Here is a 21,339-nt window from a genome sequence, read left to right on the forward strand (position 1 = left end):
AGGCTTCCTGCTGAGCAGGGAGCCTGATGGTGGGGCTCGATCCCAGGACCCTGGGATCATGACCTGAGCCAAAGGCAGATGCTTAACGAATGAGCCACCCAGGTGCCCCAGAAGCCTTTTTTTAAAGGGTAATCTTGATGTACATTTATATATGTATATATGCCTGTGTGTGGAGATACATATATATACACGTTTGTGGAGATACATATATATACGTTTGTAACTCTGTCCACTGAAAGATCTAAGAAGCAAGATTACTCGGTAGCAGTGAGCACACCTAGCACCTCTTCTCTAATCCATTCTCCATTAAATGGGTCCACGAATCTGTGGAGAAATGGCTGATTCCAGGGCTGTGGAAGGGTAGGTGCAAGATGAACCTGGAACCTCTTATTATGTCAGAAATTAAGCATTAAAAAAAAAAAAATGACGGGCATATCACAAGAACACAGGAATTTCTTTCACTGGCTGGTTCTGGGACAATTTAAGCAATGGAATAATTAGACATAATGAATTGTGAAGCATTGAAAAATGTAGGAACTCAGGAGCCCGTACTGATAATAAAAAATGGTGACGAGTAGTCTCATGCTTCTGTAGTACAAAGCCAAAAGCTGAGTGGTACAATGTGAAGAGAGTACTGGAGTTGGAAGATCATTTTTGCCATTATTGTGACCAAGATTGAATCATGTAAGAATCATCAATGTGTTCTCAATATAAGAGAAAATTTTGATGAGGAACAGGATATTTACATGATCTTAAGCTCTCCCTGCCAACTGTTTATTAGTTACAAGGCGGAGGGACAAACAGTAGTTATGCAGTGAAACAATTGGGTAATTTCTTGACTGGTAATGAAAATTATCATCACTTATTAGGAACAGATGAACATTGTGTGTCTCTAGACGTGATACCGTGAGAAGGACTAAGAAAGTTGAGTATGCAGTATGCCATCTAAGAGTGCATAGTCTAATCATAATGGGAATAATAATAATAATAAATGTTCTGGGGAGAGGGCTGTATTCTTCAAAAACATCAGTATCTTAAAAGACAAAGAAAGGCTATAGAAATGTTCCAGGTTAAAGGAGGCCAGAGAGACAATAACAAAAATAATACTTGATCCTAGACTGGTCTTGTGCTGGAGGGGGGGTAGGTTATGAATTACTGGGTCAGCTGATAAAATTGGAATGTAGGCAGGAGATTAAATTGTTTTATGAGTGTAAATTTATGAAGTTGATGACTGTACTGTGATTATATGAAAGAATCTAAGGAAATACACTCTGAAGTATTTAGCAGTAAGGAACCATTATGAATGTAATTTATCCTCCAGTGCCTCAAAAAATAAAGTGTAAGTGTACATAGAAGCTAGAGATATAAAACAGAACACATGCAGATGATAAAACAAAATTTAACAGTAGGTGATTCTGGGTAAAGGATATGCAGGTGTTCCTTGTACTATTTTCTTGTGGGTTTTTTTTTTTTAAGATTTTACTTATTTATTTGAGAGACAGAGACCAAGAGCGCTTGCGAGAGAGAGAGAGAGAGAGCAAGCGCAAGCACGTGGAGGGGCGGAAGGAGAGGGAGAAGCAGGCTCCCAGTTGAGTGGGGAGCCCAGTGCAGGGCTCCATCCCAAAACCCTAGGATCATGACCTCAGCCGAAGGCAGACCTGTAAATGACTGAGCCACCCAGGTGCCCCTAGACTGTTTTCATTTTGCAATTTTTATAAGTGTGAATTTCTAAGTAGGAAGGTTTTTTTTTTTAATAGATCTTTGTAGAACCTACTTTTAAAATTACCTCTTAGAATAGAGATATCCTGTCTTTATGCCCTGATTCTGAAAGATTGCATTTCCTCCTTCCCTTTGCCTACCTCCATATCCACCTACAACATCCAGTCTTCCGCCATTATTCTTCTGGTACTACTCTCATGTAAAATCCATAGCATCATCCACAGAATTTTATCAAAAAGGATTTTGTGTCTGTGATTTCAAATCTGAGATTCTCCATTCTCCTCAAGTACATTCTAAAAGTGACTCAAAGCTCTCAGTTACTTATGAATATAAAGAAGTTGAAGACTTCAATGATCTAGCTAGCCAGTGATAGCTTTGTCTTCTTAGGTCTAAGGCAAATGTGTCAAATACCTACCACACTATAGTAAATATCACTATTAACAACATTTTCTGCTGCTCAGAATTTGTTTCAAGAACTTTACAAGTAGATATTACCAATCATTGAGGGCTATTGTTGAGTTGAAACCCACTTACCATTCCTGGGCTGAGAAATTTCTCCTTGCCTAGTATAATGTGCCTTCTTTTCAATCAGGGATTACATTCTGTTTCTAATCCACAATTTGTCCCATTTCAGGGCCCAAATATCCTTTCACTATTGGTGTTATAGACATACATACTTAGTCTGAGCTACATATGGCATTTGTTACATAAATATTTATATACATTTCATCTGTGTTACTTGACTCTAAGCATAAGGGCAAGGACTGTTGTGTACTACTTTGTATCTTCTTTAAAAATAATCAATTTAGGGACGCCTGGGTGGCTCAGACGGTTAAGCATCTGCCTTAGGCTCAGGTCATGATCCCAGGGTCCTGGGATCGAGCCCCGCATCAGGCTCCCTGCTCAGCAAAGAGTCTGCTTCTCCCTCTCTCTCTCTGCTGTTCCCCCTGCTTGTGCTCTCTCCATCTCTCTGTCAAGTAAATAAAATCTTTAAAAATAAATAAATAAACTTACATGTATGTACTATTGTGTTCTTTTTGCTTGGATTTATTTTCTACTGCATTTTCTCTTCCATCTGTATATTTTGTTTAACCATACACATATCTGGGTTTATCCCTATCAAAATATTTTAAAATGAGTTAGCCTCTGTAATATGGCTCCTGTTCTTAAACAATTATTGGCTAGCTAGGTCTCATTTTAATTGACAGAGCTGAATTACAAGGTGCAATCCACTTGCCTATTTCTCTGTAAACCCGGTTTTCTACTTTGAACACACTCAATAACATGGCCCAGAAAATTTGAAGATTCTCCTCTTTCTAGGACCATGATAACTATGTTAAATCTTTATCAGCTGCAGTTGAGCTGTCATTTGGAAGCGGCAGGTTGGGCTGAAGCTAAATTGCATTTTAATCATTGGCTCTGGTTTTTTGGTCAAATGAAATCCTAAAGTGAATTTTTACATGTTAGCATTTTTCTAGGGCTTTAGTGTTTTTATGTCTGAACAAGATTTGGTTCTTCTTGTATTTTAAGATCTTACATGTGTTTGCACCATCTGTAGAAGGAAAGCTTCTTGCAGAGGCGAGAGCATTCTGACCCTCAGATACTTGTTAACTTTCCGTGGAAAAGACACTGAGGTCCCTAACCTAGGGATCTTCCTTTCCAGTCTTGACTGCCTGGCCCAGTATGTTGGATGTGACTTGTCATTCATGATATAATATATGTCAAATATAGTTTGGTAGTGCAAACGTAAGGTGATGTTAGGTGAGCTTGTTTCGTTTTTGTAAATAAGTTTTGTAAGTATGATTTGATCTGAAAAATTTTATAGTGGAAGATGCCAAGTGATATATAAATAAGACCCTAAACATATATAAAATACGCCCTTAAGAAGCAGAACAATGCTAGTTGGTCCCTGTCAGTTTGGCTTTCTGGATTATCAGGATCACCACTCTATTAAAGAGTTCTGTTAAAGAACTTTAAATAATGACAGAAATATTTTATTATTTGTGCTTTCTGGTACAGCACTAGCCACATGTAGCTATTTATTTATTTATTTTATTTATTTATTTTTTAAAGATTTTATTTATTTGACAGAGAGAGACACAGAGAGAGAGGGAACACAAGCAGGGGGAGTGGGAGAGGGAGAAGCAGGCTTCCTGCCAAGCAGGGAGCCCGACGCGGGGCTTGATCCCAGGACCCCGGGATCATGACCCAAGCTGAAGGCAGACGCTTAATGACTGAGCCACCCAGGCGCCCCGCCACATATAGCTATTTAATACTTGAAATGTGGCTAATGTGACTGAGGTACTAAATTTTTAATTTAATTGATTTGAATTAGCTAATGATTATCCTGTTGAACAATGCAGATATGAATTGTTTTGGTTAGGGACCCAAGAAAACAAGTGTTTTAATCTAACAGACAGTGTTTAATCTACTCCAGGATCTGCAAAAGTTCTGTTTACATCAAAATAACAAACAGAAATAGATCATGGAAAGTCATTGGAGGGCCTCTGGGTGTAAGAAACAGGGGTGCAGAGGTGTTAACATATAGAGATTTTTATGAAGGAATCTAAATATTTTAATTAGGAATATTACAGAAGTGTAAAATAGGTCAAAACAGAAAACAAACAATGATATAATATGTTCAATTCTACAAATATTTATTGGATTCCTGTAGGCAAGATACTATGTTAAACTTGAAGCAGGGAGGGAGGATGGGGTAGCCAAAGGGTACCCTCTTGTACCTATCACAGATATCACTAATGGATAACTACATATTTTTTCAGGGTTTTTTTCCCCCACTTTAATCAAGGCAGTATCAGAATGCTTTTCAGTAGAGTACTGCAAACAGTTGGCATACAAGATGAACATGTTTACTGTCTTTGCCGAGGTAAATAAGTCACAGTGCCTCCTCTTCAAGGAGCTCAGTCATATCCTAATATTTATCAAGTAGATTATAAAGTATGTGTAGAAAATAGTACAAGAGAAGGTCATTGATTTAGAACTGGAATTTTTAACCTTGGTGCCACAGCTTTTAGAGATATTTGAATTCCTTTTAATTTGTGCAGAATGTTATATGTTCACACAGTCTGTTTTTCTGGGAAAGGGTTCATAGCATCAATAAAAGATAAAAGTGGCTGGGAACCACTTACTAGTTGGGCAATCAGGAAGGAATTCCACAGGACTTGAAATCAGGTTGTTTGCAGTCATTTGTTAGGTGGGCAGGCAGAAAACAGCTAATGTAAAGGCCTCAAGACATGAAATAGCACGCTGTATGAAATAGGTGAAATTTGAGGGGCACCTGACTGGCTCAGTTGGTAGAGCACACAACTCTTGATCCTCGGGGTTGTGAGTTCGAGCCCCATGCTGGTGGGGAGATTACTTAAAATATATATATATATATATGTATATATATATATATATATGTATATGAAATTTGATAATGCTACATCATAAAGTACTGATGAGACTGGAGAGGCTAAGTGAAAAAAAGACCTCATACAGTCCTAAGGATTTGGATTCTGAGGTGATAGGAAATTAAGAGTTATTAAGCAAGGGAAAGGTGTGAGACATTTTGATATCAAGTTATTTAATAGTTTACTTATATTATTGTTAGCCTAGTTTAATTTTGACACGTAATTGAATGACATTTGATGATGTGGTTCTTGGCATTTTTTTCAAATCTTAACAAATATACGAAATACATCACATTTCTGTCACCATGACAATGATTGTCATGAGGAAACAAGCCTCCTTAGGAGAAGCGCACTCATTGAGTGATAGCTATTACTGTTATTGGCAGTGGCTTCTTTTTTTTTTTTGAAGGATAGTTCTTCCTTTTCTTTAAAGATTTTTATTTATTCATTTTGAGAGAGAGAGAATGAGAGAGAGCACATGAGATGGGGGGAGGGTCAGAGGGAGAAGCAGACTCCCCGTCGAGCAGGGAGCCCGATGCGGGACTCGATCCAGGGACTCGATCCAGGGACTCCAGGATCATGACCTGAGCCGAAGGCAGCTGCCCAACCAACTGAGCCACCCAGGCGCCCTTGGCAGTGGCTTCTAACACTTCAGCTTTAAATACCACTCCCTAAGCATTTGGTAAAGTAGTTACATAATCTATTAAGTAGGATTTCTTCTAGAAACAATCTTATTTAAAGACCTTTTATATTATATCAAACCATATGAAACTGCTGATATTTTATCATTTTTAGCTATAAGATTTACGTAGAGTTGAATCCAATACATTTAATAATCTCTTTATGTTCTTAATAATGGGCTTCTAGTTTACTTTTGAGGTGGGGGAAGGGGTCACATCCATTGTCTTTTATGACTTATGTGTGTGTCTATATTAACAGTAACTTTAAGTGTGGGAAGCATAAATTTCTTATTTCTTTAGAAAATCTAGATTTTGTTTCTATCCAGACATCTGTTGAGAAGTTTTTGTCAGTGGATTCACATAGTAAATGATTGCTTATGGTTTCTTCTGTCAGCTTTTAGTTTGGACGCTGAACAGCCTGATTATGATTTGGATTCTGAAGATGAAGTATTTGTGAATAAACTAAAAAAGAAAATGGACATCTGCCCATTGCAATTTGAGGAGATGATTGACCGTCTAGAAAAAGGCAGTGGTCAGCAGGTACAACTTCACTGTATATATAATAAGTATATGTTTCCATATATATGTATATGGAAACAGGATAATATTGGGGTGAGGGTAAGTGAGCAGTCTCTGGAATTAACAAGCATGAATTCACATCCCATCTCTGCCCAGTACTAACCTGTATAATCTTGAGCGATACGTTTTTTAAAAAAAAGGTCTCTGTGCCTCGGTTTCCCCTTCTGTAAAATAGAGATGATGAACATGATAAGATTGTTGTGAAAATTAACTAAACTCATGTATATAAAGCGTCAGTGACTGACATGTATAAGGCACTCCACGTTTGCTGTTATTAATACTGTTGTTATTTTGATTATTGTCATTAAAGTTAGAAGGACTTTTGAACCTTATATATGTATTATATGAAAATGACATAATGATTTTACATTTAGCCAGTCAGTCTGCAGGAAGCCAAGCTACTGCTAAAAGAAGATGATGAATTAATTAGAGAAGTTTATGAATACTGGATTAAAAAGAGAAAAAACTGTCGAGGGCCATCTCTTATCCCATCAGTAAAACAAGAGAAGAGAGATGGTTCCAGCACAAATGATCCTTATGTGGCTTTTAGAAGACGTACTGAAAAAATGCAGACTCGAAAAGTAAGTGAATTTGGAAAACTTTTTTTGCAATTTTTTTTAATATAAGAATTATTTATACTTACGACATATCTCTGCATCGGAAGGCTGTATTTTAATTTGTATTTAAATAGACTTTCTGTGCAAAATAATGAAAAATACTAATTTAAAACGAATCAACCTTAGGATTCATTACACAACTATTAATGATATATTTTAATGTTAAACTATTTAAAAATCACATATAAAATTGATTTCCTGGTGATCCATATTCCCTTTCAGTGTCTTTAAATTCTAACCAGCCCTTCAAATGTATGTATTCTTATATATTAGTAGCTGTGTTCAGAATGCCACTAGTTAGAAATGTTATTGACATTAAAAAAGCAACTTCGTATTTGCAGAATCGCAAAAATGATGAAGCCTCTTATGAAAAAATGCTTAAACTGCGTCGAGATCTGAGTCGGGCTGTTACTATTCTAGAGATGATAAAAAGAAGAGAAAAGAGTAAAAGGGAGCTATTGCACTTAACACTGGAAATTATGGAAAAGAGGTAAAGTATACTTTAATAGGATCAGGAAGTATCGTGCCATTAGCATTTTGTGTATTGAAGTATGGTACCTAAGCAATTAACCTTGGAAATACCTTCCTTTAATAATAAGTAGAAACTATTAAATGTGTGATATGATATATTTTGCATAATTTTACATGTGTTTCTCTATTTTCTTTAAAAGTGACTAGGTTCAGTAAAATTAAAATATGGCAGGTATAATCTTATTCTTTTGTCCTTATTTGAGTTGAGTGCAAGGCTGGGAAGGAGAGAACATTTGTCAATTCTAAAGTTTTTAATTTACTCACTAGATGGCACTGATTTTTTTTTTTTTAAATACATACTGTGTTTTTTAACAGAGAAGTATAAAGAAGGGAGGGGAAAAGTCCCATAATCTTAACACTCAACCATTTGGCAAGGTACACAGTGACAACTTTAAGCCTCACTCTCCTGTTTCCTAGTCAGTATCTCCAAAGAAAACCACTATTAAATTTCTCATAATTCATTTCAGGAAAATTAGTTTTATAGCACAGACAATTCAAATTAGCAGAAAGTTCCTCAGCACCATTGTAGGCATTAATTTCAACATCTCCACCAAATCTTTCACCAAAATTGGCGAGTTAAAATTCGAACCTTTATTTTTTTTACCACAATCATGTATTTATGGTGCAAAGATAAAGCTATAAGCCAAAAACTAAATGGAAGAAACAGAAGGAATTATGTACTCTTTATTTTTAATAAACATTCAGCAAATTATCAGAGTTTAATCTTACCGTAAGTCTACTCAGTGTTTATAATCGTATCTCAGATATTAATAGTCCTAGGTATTTACAGCACTAACTTTAACTTTTGCAGCTTTCTTTTTTATAATTTCAGGTATAATTTGGGTGACTACAATGGAGAGATCGTGTCCGAGGTTATGGCACAGAGACAGCCAATGAAACCTACTTATGCCATCCCCATCATCCCTATTACTAATAGCAGTCAATTTAAACATCAGGAAGCAATGGATGTGAAGGAGTTCAAAGCAAATAAGGTGGTAAACATTTTTGTGATAACAGTAGCTGATAACAGAATGGCGTTTTATCAGTAGAGTGAAAGAAAAATACATATAAACCCTACCGTGAAATATGCTGCAAAGTCAGCTTTTGATTCAAGACTGACCTCGAATACTGTTGTTGATGCAACGGTAGGAATTATAAAGGGAGATACCATATAGATGAACTTTTTAATAACTTACTTTTTCCAAAAAGAACCATAATGCCATAAACTACCTAAAACTTGATACAAGTATTTAGCATATGTACACAACCATAATACTGCCGTGATCTTTTTCTTCCCAACAAGTATCATTTTTGCCTCTAACCTTTCTTGCATCTTGCATACTTCATACTGCTCCTAGCTTTTGCTCTCACCTGCGTACGTATTTCCAACATGCACTGTGTTCGTCAGCTCAGTCACTCCTGCTTCTGTATTTTATCCTTGTGTTGTCCCTGTTTCATGATTTCATCTCTTTATCACCTAAAACTGCCCAGATTCACTCCAGAAAGCCTTTATTGTTTAGCTACCAAATCCTTACTATTACTTTTGTAACACCTCCACAGAAAAGTTATGAGGTTTGCTTTGTGTATATGTAAAATTGTTTGCATTATTATCTTCCCAAAATTGATTTGGTAACTCTTTAGAATAAATACTAGATCCCCCCTTTTTTTTTATTCTCTTCTAGAATTTTTTTTTTAAAGATTTTATTTATTTATTTGAGAGAGAGAGAGCACATGAGAGAGGGGAGGGTCAGAGGGAGAAGCAGACTCCCTGCCAAGCAGGGAACCCGATGCGGGACTCGATCCCGGGACTCCAGGATCATGACCTGAGCTGAAGGCAGTCGCTTAACCAACTGAGCCACCCAGGCGCCCCTCTCTTCTAGAATTTTGATAGAAAATTGAGAAAAAGGTACAGGAGCTAATGGTAAATACTAACTGCAGTTACAGGCTTTCAGAAGCTGAAGAACTTCTGTTCTCTTCTTTTACTTTAACTGAAACAAAATCTTTCATGAGATTATGTTTAGGTTGTAGGAACATTATCCCTGTTTCACAGAGACCAACCTGTAAGACTTTACAATATAAGATGACAAAACATCAGCATCTTATATAGCTCTTCCGAGTATGAATGATTTCGTTCTAGCTCTAAACTTCTTATTAAAACTTACCACAAACGACAGGCTTGTTGAACGTGGTTTCTAGTGTTTGACTAATAATATGACTTTATTGCAGCAAGATAAAGCCGATCTTACCCGACCTAAACGTAAATATGAAAAGAAGCCCAAAGTCTTACCATCGTCTGCTGCTACAGCCCCTCAGCAGACGAGTCCTGCTGCACTGCCAGTCTTTAATGCTAAAGATTTAAATCAGTATGACTTTCCCAGCTCGGATGAAGAACCTCTCTCCCAGGTAAAGATACAAATTTCTCTATGAGTATAGAGGAGAAATGGAGGAAGTCACATGTTTTGACTCACTTCATTTTATTTTAAAGGTTTTGTCTGGCTCTTCGGAAGCTGAAGAAGAAAATGATCCTGATGGTCCTTTTGCTTTCCGTAGGAAAGCAGGCTGTCAGTACTATGCTGTAAGTTTCAGGTTCTCTTTTTAAATAACAAACTTCACCTTTAACTGACAAAATAAAATAATTTGGATTTTTTTTTTTTTTTAGCCTCACTTAGACCAAACTGGCAACTGGCCTTGGACTAGTCCTAAAGATGGAGGATTAGGGGATGTACGATATAGATACTGCTTAACTACCCTCACCGTACCCCAAAGGTGTATTGGATTTGCACGAAGACGGGTTGGGCGCGGCGGAAGGTAAGTGTTTCTGTATTCCTAGCATAGGGACAGTAGGGTAATGAAATCTAGAGCTTAAAGAGAGGGAATCCTTCTAAATAGCTTATTTGTTCCTATTTTCTGTTCCTAACTGATTTTTGATGAAAATACTTAAACTGCAAAAAGTTGTTTCAGAAGTTCTGGGAGTGGGGTGCCTAGGTGGCTCAGTTGTTAAGCGTCTGCCTTCGGCTCAGGTCATGATCCCGGGGTCCTGGGATCGAGCCCCACAGCGGGAAGCCTGCTTCTCCCTCTCCCACTCCCCCTGCTTGTGTTCCCTCTCTCGCTGTCTCTCTCTGTCAAATAAATAAATAAAGTCTTAAAAAAAAACAGTTCTGGGAGATGTTAGGAGAAAGGATTGAATAAGCTAAGAAATGTCATGTAACTAGTACACTAAGTTGTTTAATTCCTCAGTGAAAAGGCTCCAGAAGGGGCACCTGGGTGGTTCAGTTGGTTGAGCATCCAACTCTTGATTTCAGCTCAGGTCATAATCTCTGGGTCGTGAGATTGAACCCTGCATCACACTCCGCACTCGGGGCTCAGCACGGAGTCTGCTTTAGATACTCTGCCTCTCCCTCTCCCTTTGCCCCTCCCCCCACATGCTGTCTCTCTCTCTCTCTCTCTCTCTCTCTCTCTCTCTTTCTCTCTTTCTCTCAAATACATAAATAAAATCTTAAAAAAAAAAAAAAAAGGCTCCAGGATCCATGCATGACCTGCCCTGACATCCCAGTTTTTCAGGATCTAATTACTGTTCTTCTTTTGTTTAAACATGATAGAACCCCTGTACACTCTAGATGCCTTTATGTGAGAATTTGTGGGGGAGGCAGGAAGGAATTACAGAACACATAAAAGTGAAGAAAAAGAAAGAACACATAAAAGTGAAGAAAAAGAAAGATATTCCCATGTAGGTGGAAAAAAAAAATAAAAGGCAGAACATAATATCAGGGTGCTTTCAGGAAGAAACCTAAGGATGTAATTTATAGTGAATTATGGCTTATACCTGTTTCTTTCATTTTTCAAATCTTAATTGCAGTTTTTAATCACTTAAACATTAGTTTAGAATTGTCTGGGCATGAAATATATTTTATTTAGTGCCTTTCCCCCCATCATTATGTTGACATCAATAGTGGTGAAAATTCTGTATGTTGGCTATATTTTATTCTATACTAGCGTAGTCAATGTTAGTATTTTAAGATGGAAACATTTATAAAGTTTATATAAATAACACATATCCTCTAGAGTAGTGGATCTCAAATATTTTGTCAATAAGAAATTTTAATCGTATAAAATAACCCAAAGCTCGCATACTTTTTACTGCTTTTCTCCTACCTCCCCCACCCCTGCAAAAAAAAAAAAAAAAGAATGAAGTTTTTGCTTAATAGAGAACAGATATTTTATGAAGTGTTTTGGTGCTTTGTAATGGAAATAAAAATCTTTGGTTGAAAAGCAGTTTGGAAAGAAAAATAGTCTCATGTTTTATCAGTAACTTCTGCTGGTAGACCAACTCATAGAACTGTTAGTAGGCCATTGCTGATGTAAAATGAATAGTGTACCTAATTCTTTAAGGTGGATTACTCTCTTTAATCAGATTGTTATAAAGTAAAAGAACTTTTATCAGAAATTGAAAATTTACCCACAAAATTTGAGAACTTAGCTTACAGGGCCAAATACTGAAATAATCAAATTTATAGCTTTTAAATATTTAGTATGAGATGGCTTTGGGGGAATTGGGAGGGTCTTTTTTTATAATTTTTGAATAGCTATTTTACATATATGTTCCCTGCCTTATTTTTAATAGGGTCTTACTGGACAGAGCTCACTCAGACTATGACAGTATGTTTCAACATCTGGATTTGGAAATGCTTTCCTCTCCACAACATTCTCCAGTCAATCAGTTTGCCAATACCTCAGAAACAAATACCTCGGACAAATCTTTCTCTAAAGACCTCAGTCAGATACTAGTCAATATCAAATCATGTAGATGGCGGCATTTTAGGCCTCGGACACCATCCCTACATGACAGTGACAATGATGAACTCTCCTGTAGGAAATTATATAGGAGTTTAAATCGAACAGGAACAGCACAACCCGGGACCCAGACATGCAGTACCTCCACGCAAAGTAAAAGTAGCAGTGGTTCAGCACATTTTGGTATGTTTATTTGTTATGATGTACATTTCTGTAGAAATGTCAGGTTCATCCATTTTCTGAATGTGGTGTATTATATTTAAGGCCAAAAGTCCTTTTCTCTCAAACTAATGAGAAAAAAAGGACCGAGGTTAAATATTTGAATTCTCTTTGTACATGTGTTTTCACTTAAACACACCCACATGCAAAGGTGTTTATTACTACTTAATGTATGACATTTGTTTCCTGGATATACTCTGTGAACCCACAGTTCACAATTCAGCAATTATATTTTCAAAGAATATGAAAAGAAAATGGGCCATTAATTGTTACTATTTTATGCTTGGATACTTCTCTAGTCTTTTATTTAAACTGTTTAAAAGTAGACCAGCAGGTCAGTAGATATGCAAAAGTCTTATCTACTGACAGTAATGCAGAATAATTTATAAGAGAAACTAATTTTTCAGAGAACAATACTTAAAGGGTTATTTTAATTTTATAGGATCATTATAATTTTGGAAACATTTCCAGATAACACCTACTTTAGCATTATGGCTATATTGTGAAATGTGTCTAAAATAAATGCTGTCTTTAAATATTCCTAAAATTTTAGCTTTCTATTTTAAAGCATAAATCTGTGTTATTTGAGGCATGTAAGTTATAGAAATTCACTGTTAAAATTATGTTACCACAGATTTTTGTAAAGGTAATTTAAATACAGATTTTGAAGTGACTGTAGAGATATTTATTGTGTCGCCCTAGTTATCTGGTAAGACTACAGTTAAATCTTCTAATAAATATGAAAATGTGCTGCTTATTCTTAAAGATCTCCAGAAAAGGTTCCATAAACTAATTTACTTTGTGTCTGGAAAACAAGTACTTCTATGAAGTGGAAGTCTTTAGCTCATAAGAAAAATAATCACATTTCAGAAGTCAACTAGAAGATAATCTAAATTATTCTGAGTCCTAACGGATTAGTATAGTCCCATTAATTTCAGAGTATATACTATGGAGAGTCCGTTTCTCTCAGCTATTACAGTCTTAAAAATCAAAATAAAGAACTTTTCAATATGAAAGAGGACTTACATAGTGTGCGAGTATAGGGATTTTAGAAGTATAAACTTGTAATATATTTCCCCTGATAGATATTTAAGCTGTATAAATTCCTTGAGACTTCTTGTAGAAAACTGGCATGTTTCATCAATCCCCATCTTCTCGCCCCTTAAAGTAGAGAACTTGCGGGATGCCTGGCGGCTCAGTCAGTGGAGCATGAGACTCTTGATCTCTGGGTTGTGAGTTCAAGCCCCACGCTTCATGTAGAGATTACTTAAAAAAGTAAAATCTTAAAAAAAAAAAAAATAGAGAAGTTGAATTGTCTATCTTTTAATGATCTTTATATAAATTGTTTTGCCATACTACATAAGTAAGCATTGATATTATGAAACTTGACTTGTGTTTGCCAAAGAATATTGAAGAGTGAACATTGAACAAGTAGTATTACCAAAAGTTTAGCTGAAAAACAATTTTTAGTAACTGTGATTGTCTTTTTAATCATGTCCTCTTCCATATAATGTGATACAACCTTTAAAGAATGGGTTTATCAAATTTTTTGTTGCACATAATTGTTTTCAATTTTCCCTTAATTTTTACTAGATCTTTTGTATACTTAGAGAATAGATGCCTACAGATTGCTGTTGGGTAATGCTTTATTCTTTCCTGTTTGTGAATATTCCAAAAACCTAAAGCTTTTCTCTTTATGCTCTACAAAGTATATTATAATAGAGTCCTATCATATGTACATTTAACTTAAGTGAATTCAACTATAGGCCCCTGGAGAAAAAAATAAAATTTTAACAGTTCAGAAGTTACACAGGATTCTAATACAATTCTACTGCAAGAATATATTGTCCAGAGTGGGCCACTCTGGGAATGGCAGAAGTGAAATCTGTTACTGTTGCTCTCCGAGTATCTGTGCTTCCATTGTCTCACATTGAGGTTAAGCATCTCACCTCCATCAGTGTAATTTTAATTTTAAAGATAAATTTTTCCGTATAGCATGGCCCCCAAATACAAGCCTAACTATGTCATCTGGTACTCAGCCACAGAACCTGATCTAGTCTGATGCCAGAGGAAAAACTGTCTTTGCTGTGCTTATTAAAAGAGATACATCCATCATGGGAGACTCTAAAGGAATTTTCAAGGCTTAATTTTTACTATACTGACTTCAGAACTTAGCCACTATGATATATGGGCCAATTGATATATACTTACTTGTCTGCTTCTTAAGCCAAATACTTTGATTTAGCCTTTTTTTTATTAGTCTGTCATTATTTTAAATATTTACACATATGCTGTGGCATAGTGATGCCCTCTGGACTGATTTTCCTTTTTCTAACTATCACCTATAAGAGCCTATTTATTCTCATTTTCAAATAGGAAATTCTAAATGAGGATATCAGGAGCCCATTATTTTTAGTAAAGGGCATCATGAGCTTTAACATACCAACTTTTGTAGCTTCTGCTGCTTGGAATTTTTTTGCTTGCTTCCCAGTCTTGGCCATTTTGCATAGTTGTGTGGCCAGATGGCTAATAACCTGGTTAGGTGCTAGAGTGCTTGATCCTCTGGATAACACACAGCAAAATGACACAATGTTGAGGAACTTGGGAAGACTTAAATATATGTGTGTTTAGAATTTCTAGGACTAGATTTTAGTACATATGAATCAATTCTGCATTTTTAATAATTGAGTTAATATGTGATTTGGACAGTTTCCAAATACAGTCTACTATTTTTTTTTTTTTAATCTATAGAAGCACCTTTGAAAATTTAGTGTTTGTTCAGTGACTATTCATTTGCATGTGTTTGAGTTTGGGGGATATGACATGTCAGAATTAATACCTTTTTCATAATTAGAAAGAACTCTATCATTTAGAAAGACTGTAAATAGAAAAGTGATTTTTAAACCACCATTATATGTTCAGGATTTGAATTCCCAGTTCCCACTGAAATTTCATCAGCTTTCTAAATAATTTTCCTAAGCTCACATGTCTCTACCAAAGATTTGGTTTATTTTCGTAAATTAATAGGATATATGTAGCTAGAATAATATGTTCTTAAGTCTCAGGATCTGTAGCTTACTTAAATTAGTACATTTTACTTCATAAAATTTGTAGCATACACTTTTCAAAGGAACTCTAGATTCAAGCATTGGATATTTTCATGGTTAGATTTTTTAAATCTGTTGGGCCTTAATCCTTATCCAAGTGTGTTTCACAATTCAAAATTATATCCTTAGCAGGGTGTGAAGTAGCACCCATAGTAGTAGAATTAATAGTTCTGTAGTTGTGTGCTGAAGTGCAAGATGATTTACAATAAGTGGAAGATTGGATCACAGATAATCTCATGTTCAAGTAATTTGCAGCCAAATGAATTCAGGTTCATTCATGTTTGGCCATCCAAGGAAATACACCATATTTTTCTTTTCAGATTGGATTTCTGGGTGGCTGACAAGTACTTATGAACCTCAAAACTATCATTCAAGCTTCCTGGTTAGGGGATCATACTTTAATACTCTCTGAAGTCATTTTATTTTATGTTTCTTTAAAGTAACCTTTTCCCGTATTAAAATAATATTCTGCCTGTGTACTGCTCAAAGATATTTCTAATCAAGGGTTATCTTTTAAAATAGGTGTTTGGGTTTATTGGGGTTTTTTGTTTTTTGTTTTGGTTTTGGGTTTTTGCCTTTTTTTTTTTAACTAACAAAACGATGTACATTTTGGTAATCTTCCCTCTATCTTCTCAGACTGGATTTTCAAAATAATTTTTTCCTAAGTACCTGTCACCCTCACCTACTCCCACATCTTTGATCATTTCCGTTGGTCTGCTCCAGCTGCGGGAATGTGACTTAGAGGGCAACAGCCTCAACTATTCCAGGTGTTGGGGTGCCGCACAGTAGTTTCCTGTCCAAGTGGACTGGTAACATCTTAGACTGTAGCATCTAAATTTCTACTCCAGAGAATTGTTAGCAACTACCAAAAAATGGTAGTTTCTGACCTTTGTCTAAACTGCTTAGGGAGGGCAGATTCAACAGTTTTCTAGATCAGGTTATTCTAGAGTTGGGAATCTTGCTTAAAAGTTTGTCCATCTACGAACAAAAGCTGCCTCCTTAAATTTATAGGTTCCTCTTTCGCCCTTAGAAACATACTGAATAAGTTTTCTTGCTTTCCAACATCATAGTGTCCTTCAAATATGTGAAGTCCTGTTATGCTCCTTCCCTAGTCTCAGCTTTTAGTCATGTCCCTCGCATGACTCCTCTCCCATACCTAGATTCCTGTCAGGTGCTGTATATATGAGGGTGTTTGGGGTTTTTTTTTTTAAGCACTTGATTCATACTGTTGGGTATATTAAAAGTTTAATTATTTCTTGAAAATATTAAATCTAAAACAAACTTTGTCTATGTCTTTTCATATTTAAAATTTCAATGGTTTAGGGGTGGGGTTCCCCCCCCTTTCCACTACTAACTTTATCTGTGACCTCAGATGAAAGTTTCTTCATCTTTAGTGTGAAGTTGTAGGAGGAAATCACCAAGGATGCCTCCTGATCTAAAAATTTAGTGTTCTGTGAAATGCTTCTGATTCTAGGTTTGGTCATCTGTCGCTGAAACCATCCTGTCCATCTTTATGTTAATTATAAACTTGACTACCACACCCTATCTGGAGGTAGACCTGGAACCATAACACTTTCTGCCTTGATAGAGATTAGGGAAATAACGGTTATCTTTATTTATTTCCATTTAGCATTTGATTAGACTTTGAATTATAATGCCATCTGAAGTCTTCTCGGTTTTCTATATAAATAACAGTGTAAAACCCAGTTCAGATTGTATTTGCCCAAATGTATACCTTACCTTTGTCCAAGCTTTCCTACTTATTCATATAGCCTTTTGGATTGGAAATTTATTTCTCAGAAAAAATATAAAATCCTTTCATCACTTGGCTGAAAAGGGCTTTAGTGATCACCTAAATTAATCTAAGTATGTTGGATGAACATAACTGAGCCCCAAAAGGTTCAGTCACTTGCCCAGGTATACTTGGCTAGTTACGATGGAGCTGAGAGCTAAAAAAAAATCAAGGTCTCCTGGCCCCTAGACCCATGGTCTTTATTACCATCATTGTCTGTGTATATGTTGCTTGGCATATGCATTTCTTCTAGATCATTTATGAAACATGTTTGGGGAAAATTTCGTAACTAGACTCCAAAAGTGTAGAGATATTTCTAAGCAGTAGACTGACAGTAGGGATCTAAAATCGTGATGAGAATTAGTTGCATTTTTATTTCTAAATCTTGTATTAGGAAGAAGTTAACAGTTGTTTAAAAGTGAAATTCACAAGACCCTCAGAGACCAGGGATTATAATGTTGACTTAAATTAGGGCGAAAATGTTTGGAACTTTTTTCCAAGTCGGTGTCTAATGTATTATTGCCATTTTTTTTATTAAAACGTACATAAACACAAAGTTCTATAATAATATTTTCATTCATATAAATGGAGTTTTTTGTATATAGGTCTCCAGGGAATGCTAAATTATTGTTTTCATAAATATGTAATGACCTGACCTTGTAGAAATGATCCTTTTTTTAAAAAATTTACTGAGCATCCCCTGCTAGGAAATTCAAGACTTAGGCAACTCACTCAAACTTAGGAAGTTAAAGTGTAAATCTCAAAAACATACTAGCAAAACTATTTAATAAATTAAGGATCTTTAGGTTTAAATAGTTGCTTTTTACGGATTTTTTAAAACATATAGATAAATGTTACATTAATTATAAACAATCGGGGCAGCATTAATTTTTGTAAATTTTCTTCAAGTTTTGATTCAGCACATTTCTATTACATGGAAATGGTCATTCTGACACCAAGTTACTTTATGTCAATATTTAGAAGTTAATCCTGTTGTCAATAAAAGTCTTCCCTATAGTATTCAGATCTGAGAATTACAACATAGTAGGAAAAGAAATGCATCAAAGGACAGATAACAACTAAAGTTTTTACAACAAGAAATTATGTTTTTGCTCCTGTAGCCCAAGAACTTAGTTCAAGTGTAAAGCCTGTGTAGACACTAAATTTCTGGGGTTTTCTTAAACTTTATTTCAGCATTTTCTGATCCATTCACAATATGGTGGAATTTCTACCTAAACATTTTGTAGTGGTACTACTCAGGAAAGCTGTATCCTGGAAGATAAAGATTCTTTATGAGTTATGAGTGAAAATTATAAAACTTGATGAAGTGATATTCTCTTCAACTAAATTATTAAAATGCAATTAAAGACTACAACATATTAAGTGACAGTGTTTTGAAAACATTAAAATTTAGACTGAGGAAATTTGCATTGCATGATTTATAGATTCCCTGGTATTCAGGGATGCATGATAACCTTTTTTGTGTTTTGAAATAATTCTTACCCAAACATCACAGGTTTCTTAAAGAAGCCTTTAAAGTCAGATGTTGTGATTGTATGTGCCCTTTTTTTTTCCTTTTTTTAATCGGCAAAAATAAGAAAAAGAAAAGAAAAAGGTTTCCTTTTTAAAAACTGCACACACTTTTTTGGGGGGTAATAAATGAACATTTTTTTGTTTGTTTTTTTTAGAACTGAGCTCTCCATAGACAAACATAAGTAGCATAACACAGTGTCTTTCCTCAGACATCATTCTGTACAGTAAATCAACATAAACAACTCCGTTCTTATTGACTGGATTTTTTCCAGGTGGGTTAATTGGGTGGGGAAAATTAATTAACCTTAACATTTGGAGCCTCTTTTTCTTCCTGTTAAAGGATGAGTTCTTTAAAAAAATAAAATAAAGGTAATAAACCAACAACCTTATATTCCATGTAGAGGGAATGTTTATAATGGCTAAAATCAAAAAATGTCGAACAATTAGTATTGATACACAGAATGTTAGGGATCGTCTAAATGCATTGGGACAGTAATATGAGTAAATGAGAAACCAAATGGTAATTATCAGATTTCTTCTCAAGCTCAGTGCAAAGTTGAATTCCAAATATGTGGATTTAAAAAGCTGGATTACCTTTTTACACTGTCTAGCACAAGTGTCACAGCTTACAAAAATCATGGTTCTCAAACTTGAGAAGTGAGTTCTCTTTCCTATGTTGTTAAAACTCGGGAAGTTTATAATTTTGTGTTGCTCTGAACTCAAGCCACTCCTGTTAAATGTGGTTGTAAAAATGCGGAATCTTTCCTATGGAAGTGGTCTTTAGCAGGATCATGAGCCTTTGTCAGATGCTTTAATTTTGCACAAAATCTTTTTTAATGCTGAAATTTGTTTTGGTACTGTAAGATGTGTGTGCGCTCTGTGAGTTTTTATAAAGTGTCCCCTTGTTTTATGTCCAGCATTTACAGCCGAACAGTACCAGCAACATCAGCAGCAACTGGCACTAATGCAGAAACAGCAGCTTGCACAAATTCAGCAACAACAACAGCAAGCAAATAGTAATTCCGCCGCCACCACTGCACAGGTGAGGGATTTGTCTGTCTTATGATCATCCCTCATTGTTTCCCACCAGAGTGCATCTCTAATTACCAACTGTTGTCATAGAACCTTGCATCTAACCAGCAGAAAAGTGGCTTTCGCCTGAATCTACATCATAGCCATTCTATACAGGGTTTAGAAAGAACGTTACAGGTGAGTATGGAAGCTGTTACCTCTGCTCCCTATTTTAAAAAGTAAAACTACAAAGCATAGTTAAATGAGATCAAGACACTGTCTTCCAAGTTTGTCCTGTAGTCTGTGAATGTACCTCTTTAATATATAATCTTACCCAGCTCATTCTCTTGGGTATTTTAATTATTATTAAAATTTATTTAAAGTTACCATACTAAACCTCTTCGACTATTAAAAGAAATCACTTTTAAACCTCAGGCATGATAAACGTTTGCCATTTAAACACATGTAAGGCTCAAAGGCTAAAATTTGAATCTTAGCATCTTGGAGGAAAAATTCATTTAAAAAACTCAAGGAGCCTCTTAATTTCTAGCCCAAGTTATGATACGATATTTTGTTACTTCTGTTCTAAAGGGATAGTTATCTTACTGTTCCAGAGGCGCCTTTGTTTATATGTGTATGTATGTGTAAGTTAGGTGAAAGAAGCTTATCTATTCATTTTTCGTCATATGTATTTGCAAATCACTGAAATGTTTTACTAGTATATTTCTTGTCTGACACTTTGTGTCGGAGGTTTACTGTTTCCACATTATAGGTTTCTTTTCATAATTGACTTGTCCATATTATATAGTGTCACATACGAAGATCAAAATTCATAATCCCTGAGTTCTTAGATCTTGAGTATTCTTCAAATTTATGACTGTCAAAGAGATAAAGGTATTTCAGTGGTTTGCCACTCTGGTTTATATTCAGACTATTGTGGTGTACCTGTGTGGCTTTAATGTTAATTTGAGACCAAGCGATACAGATTAGATTTGCTTTGTATTTTCTTTTTAGGGTTTTGTTTCCAAGACTTTGGATTCTGCTAGTGCTCAGTTTGCTGCTTCTGCTTTGGTGACATCAGAACAGCTGATGGGATTCAAGATGAAGGATGATGTGGTGCTTGGAATTGGGGTGAATGGTGTCCTTCCAGCCTCAGGTAAGGATAAAGACATTTAGGGGTGCCTGGGTGGCTCAGTCGGTTGAGCGTCCGACTCTTGATTTCGGCTTAGGTCATGAGCTCAGAGTCGTTTGATCGAGCCCCACAAGCCCCGCGCTGGGCTCCGTGCTCAGCAGGGACTCTCCTTGAGATTCTCTGTCTCCCTCTCCCCCCCCAGCCCCCGCGCATGC

The 21,339-nt window shown here is 35.8% G+C and overlaps 1 protein-coding gene across 4 annotated transcripts in view; it reads left to right on the forward strand.

Moving 5' to 3' along the window:
- Nucleotides 1–21,339, forward strand: part of EPC1 (enhancer of polycomb homolog 1) — a 94,178-nt gene that overhangs the window by 69,191 nt on the left and 3,648 nt on the right. For 3 of the 4 annotated variants that reach the window (XM_027592828.2, XM_027592826.2, XM_027592829.2), the window contains exons 3-13: nucleotides 6,207–6,352; nucleotides 6,766–6,972; nucleotides 7,350–7,498; nucleotides 8,372–8,531; nucleotides 9,766–9,942; nucleotides 10,025–10,114; nucleotides 10,199–10,347; nucleotides 12,161–12,513; nucleotides 19,899–20,023; nucleotides 20,104–20,190; nucleotides 21,007–21,148. In XM_027592828.2, coding sequence (XP_027448629.1) covers nucleotides 6,207–6,352; nucleotides 6,766–6,972; nucleotides 7,350–7,498; nucleotides 8,372–8,531; nucleotides 9,766–9,942; nucleotides 10,025–10,114; nucleotides 10,199–10,347; nucleotides 12,161–12,513; nucleotides 19,899–20,023; nucleotides 20,104–20,190; nucleotides 21,007–21,148 — 1,785 coding nt within the window. The remainder of the gene's footprint in view (nucleotides 1–6,206; nucleotides 6,353–6,765; nucleotides 6,973–7,349; nucleotides 7,499–8,371; nucleotides 8,532–9,765; nucleotides 9,943–10,024; nucleotides 10,115–10,198; nucleotides 10,348–12,160; nucleotides 12,514–19,898; nucleotides 20,024–20,103; nucleotides 20,191–21,006; nucleotides 21,149–21,339) is intronic. The other variant, XM_027592827.2, reaches the window with a different exon arrangement.

This window comes from Zalophus californianus, chromosome 9 (assembly GCF_009762305.2).
Source record: "Zalophus californianus isolate mZalCal1 chromosome 9, mZalCal1.pri.v2, whole genome shotgun sequence".
Taxonomy (NCBI): domain Eukaryota; kingdom Metazoa; phylum Chordata; class Mammalia; order Carnivora; family Otariidae; genus Zalophus; species Zalophus californianus.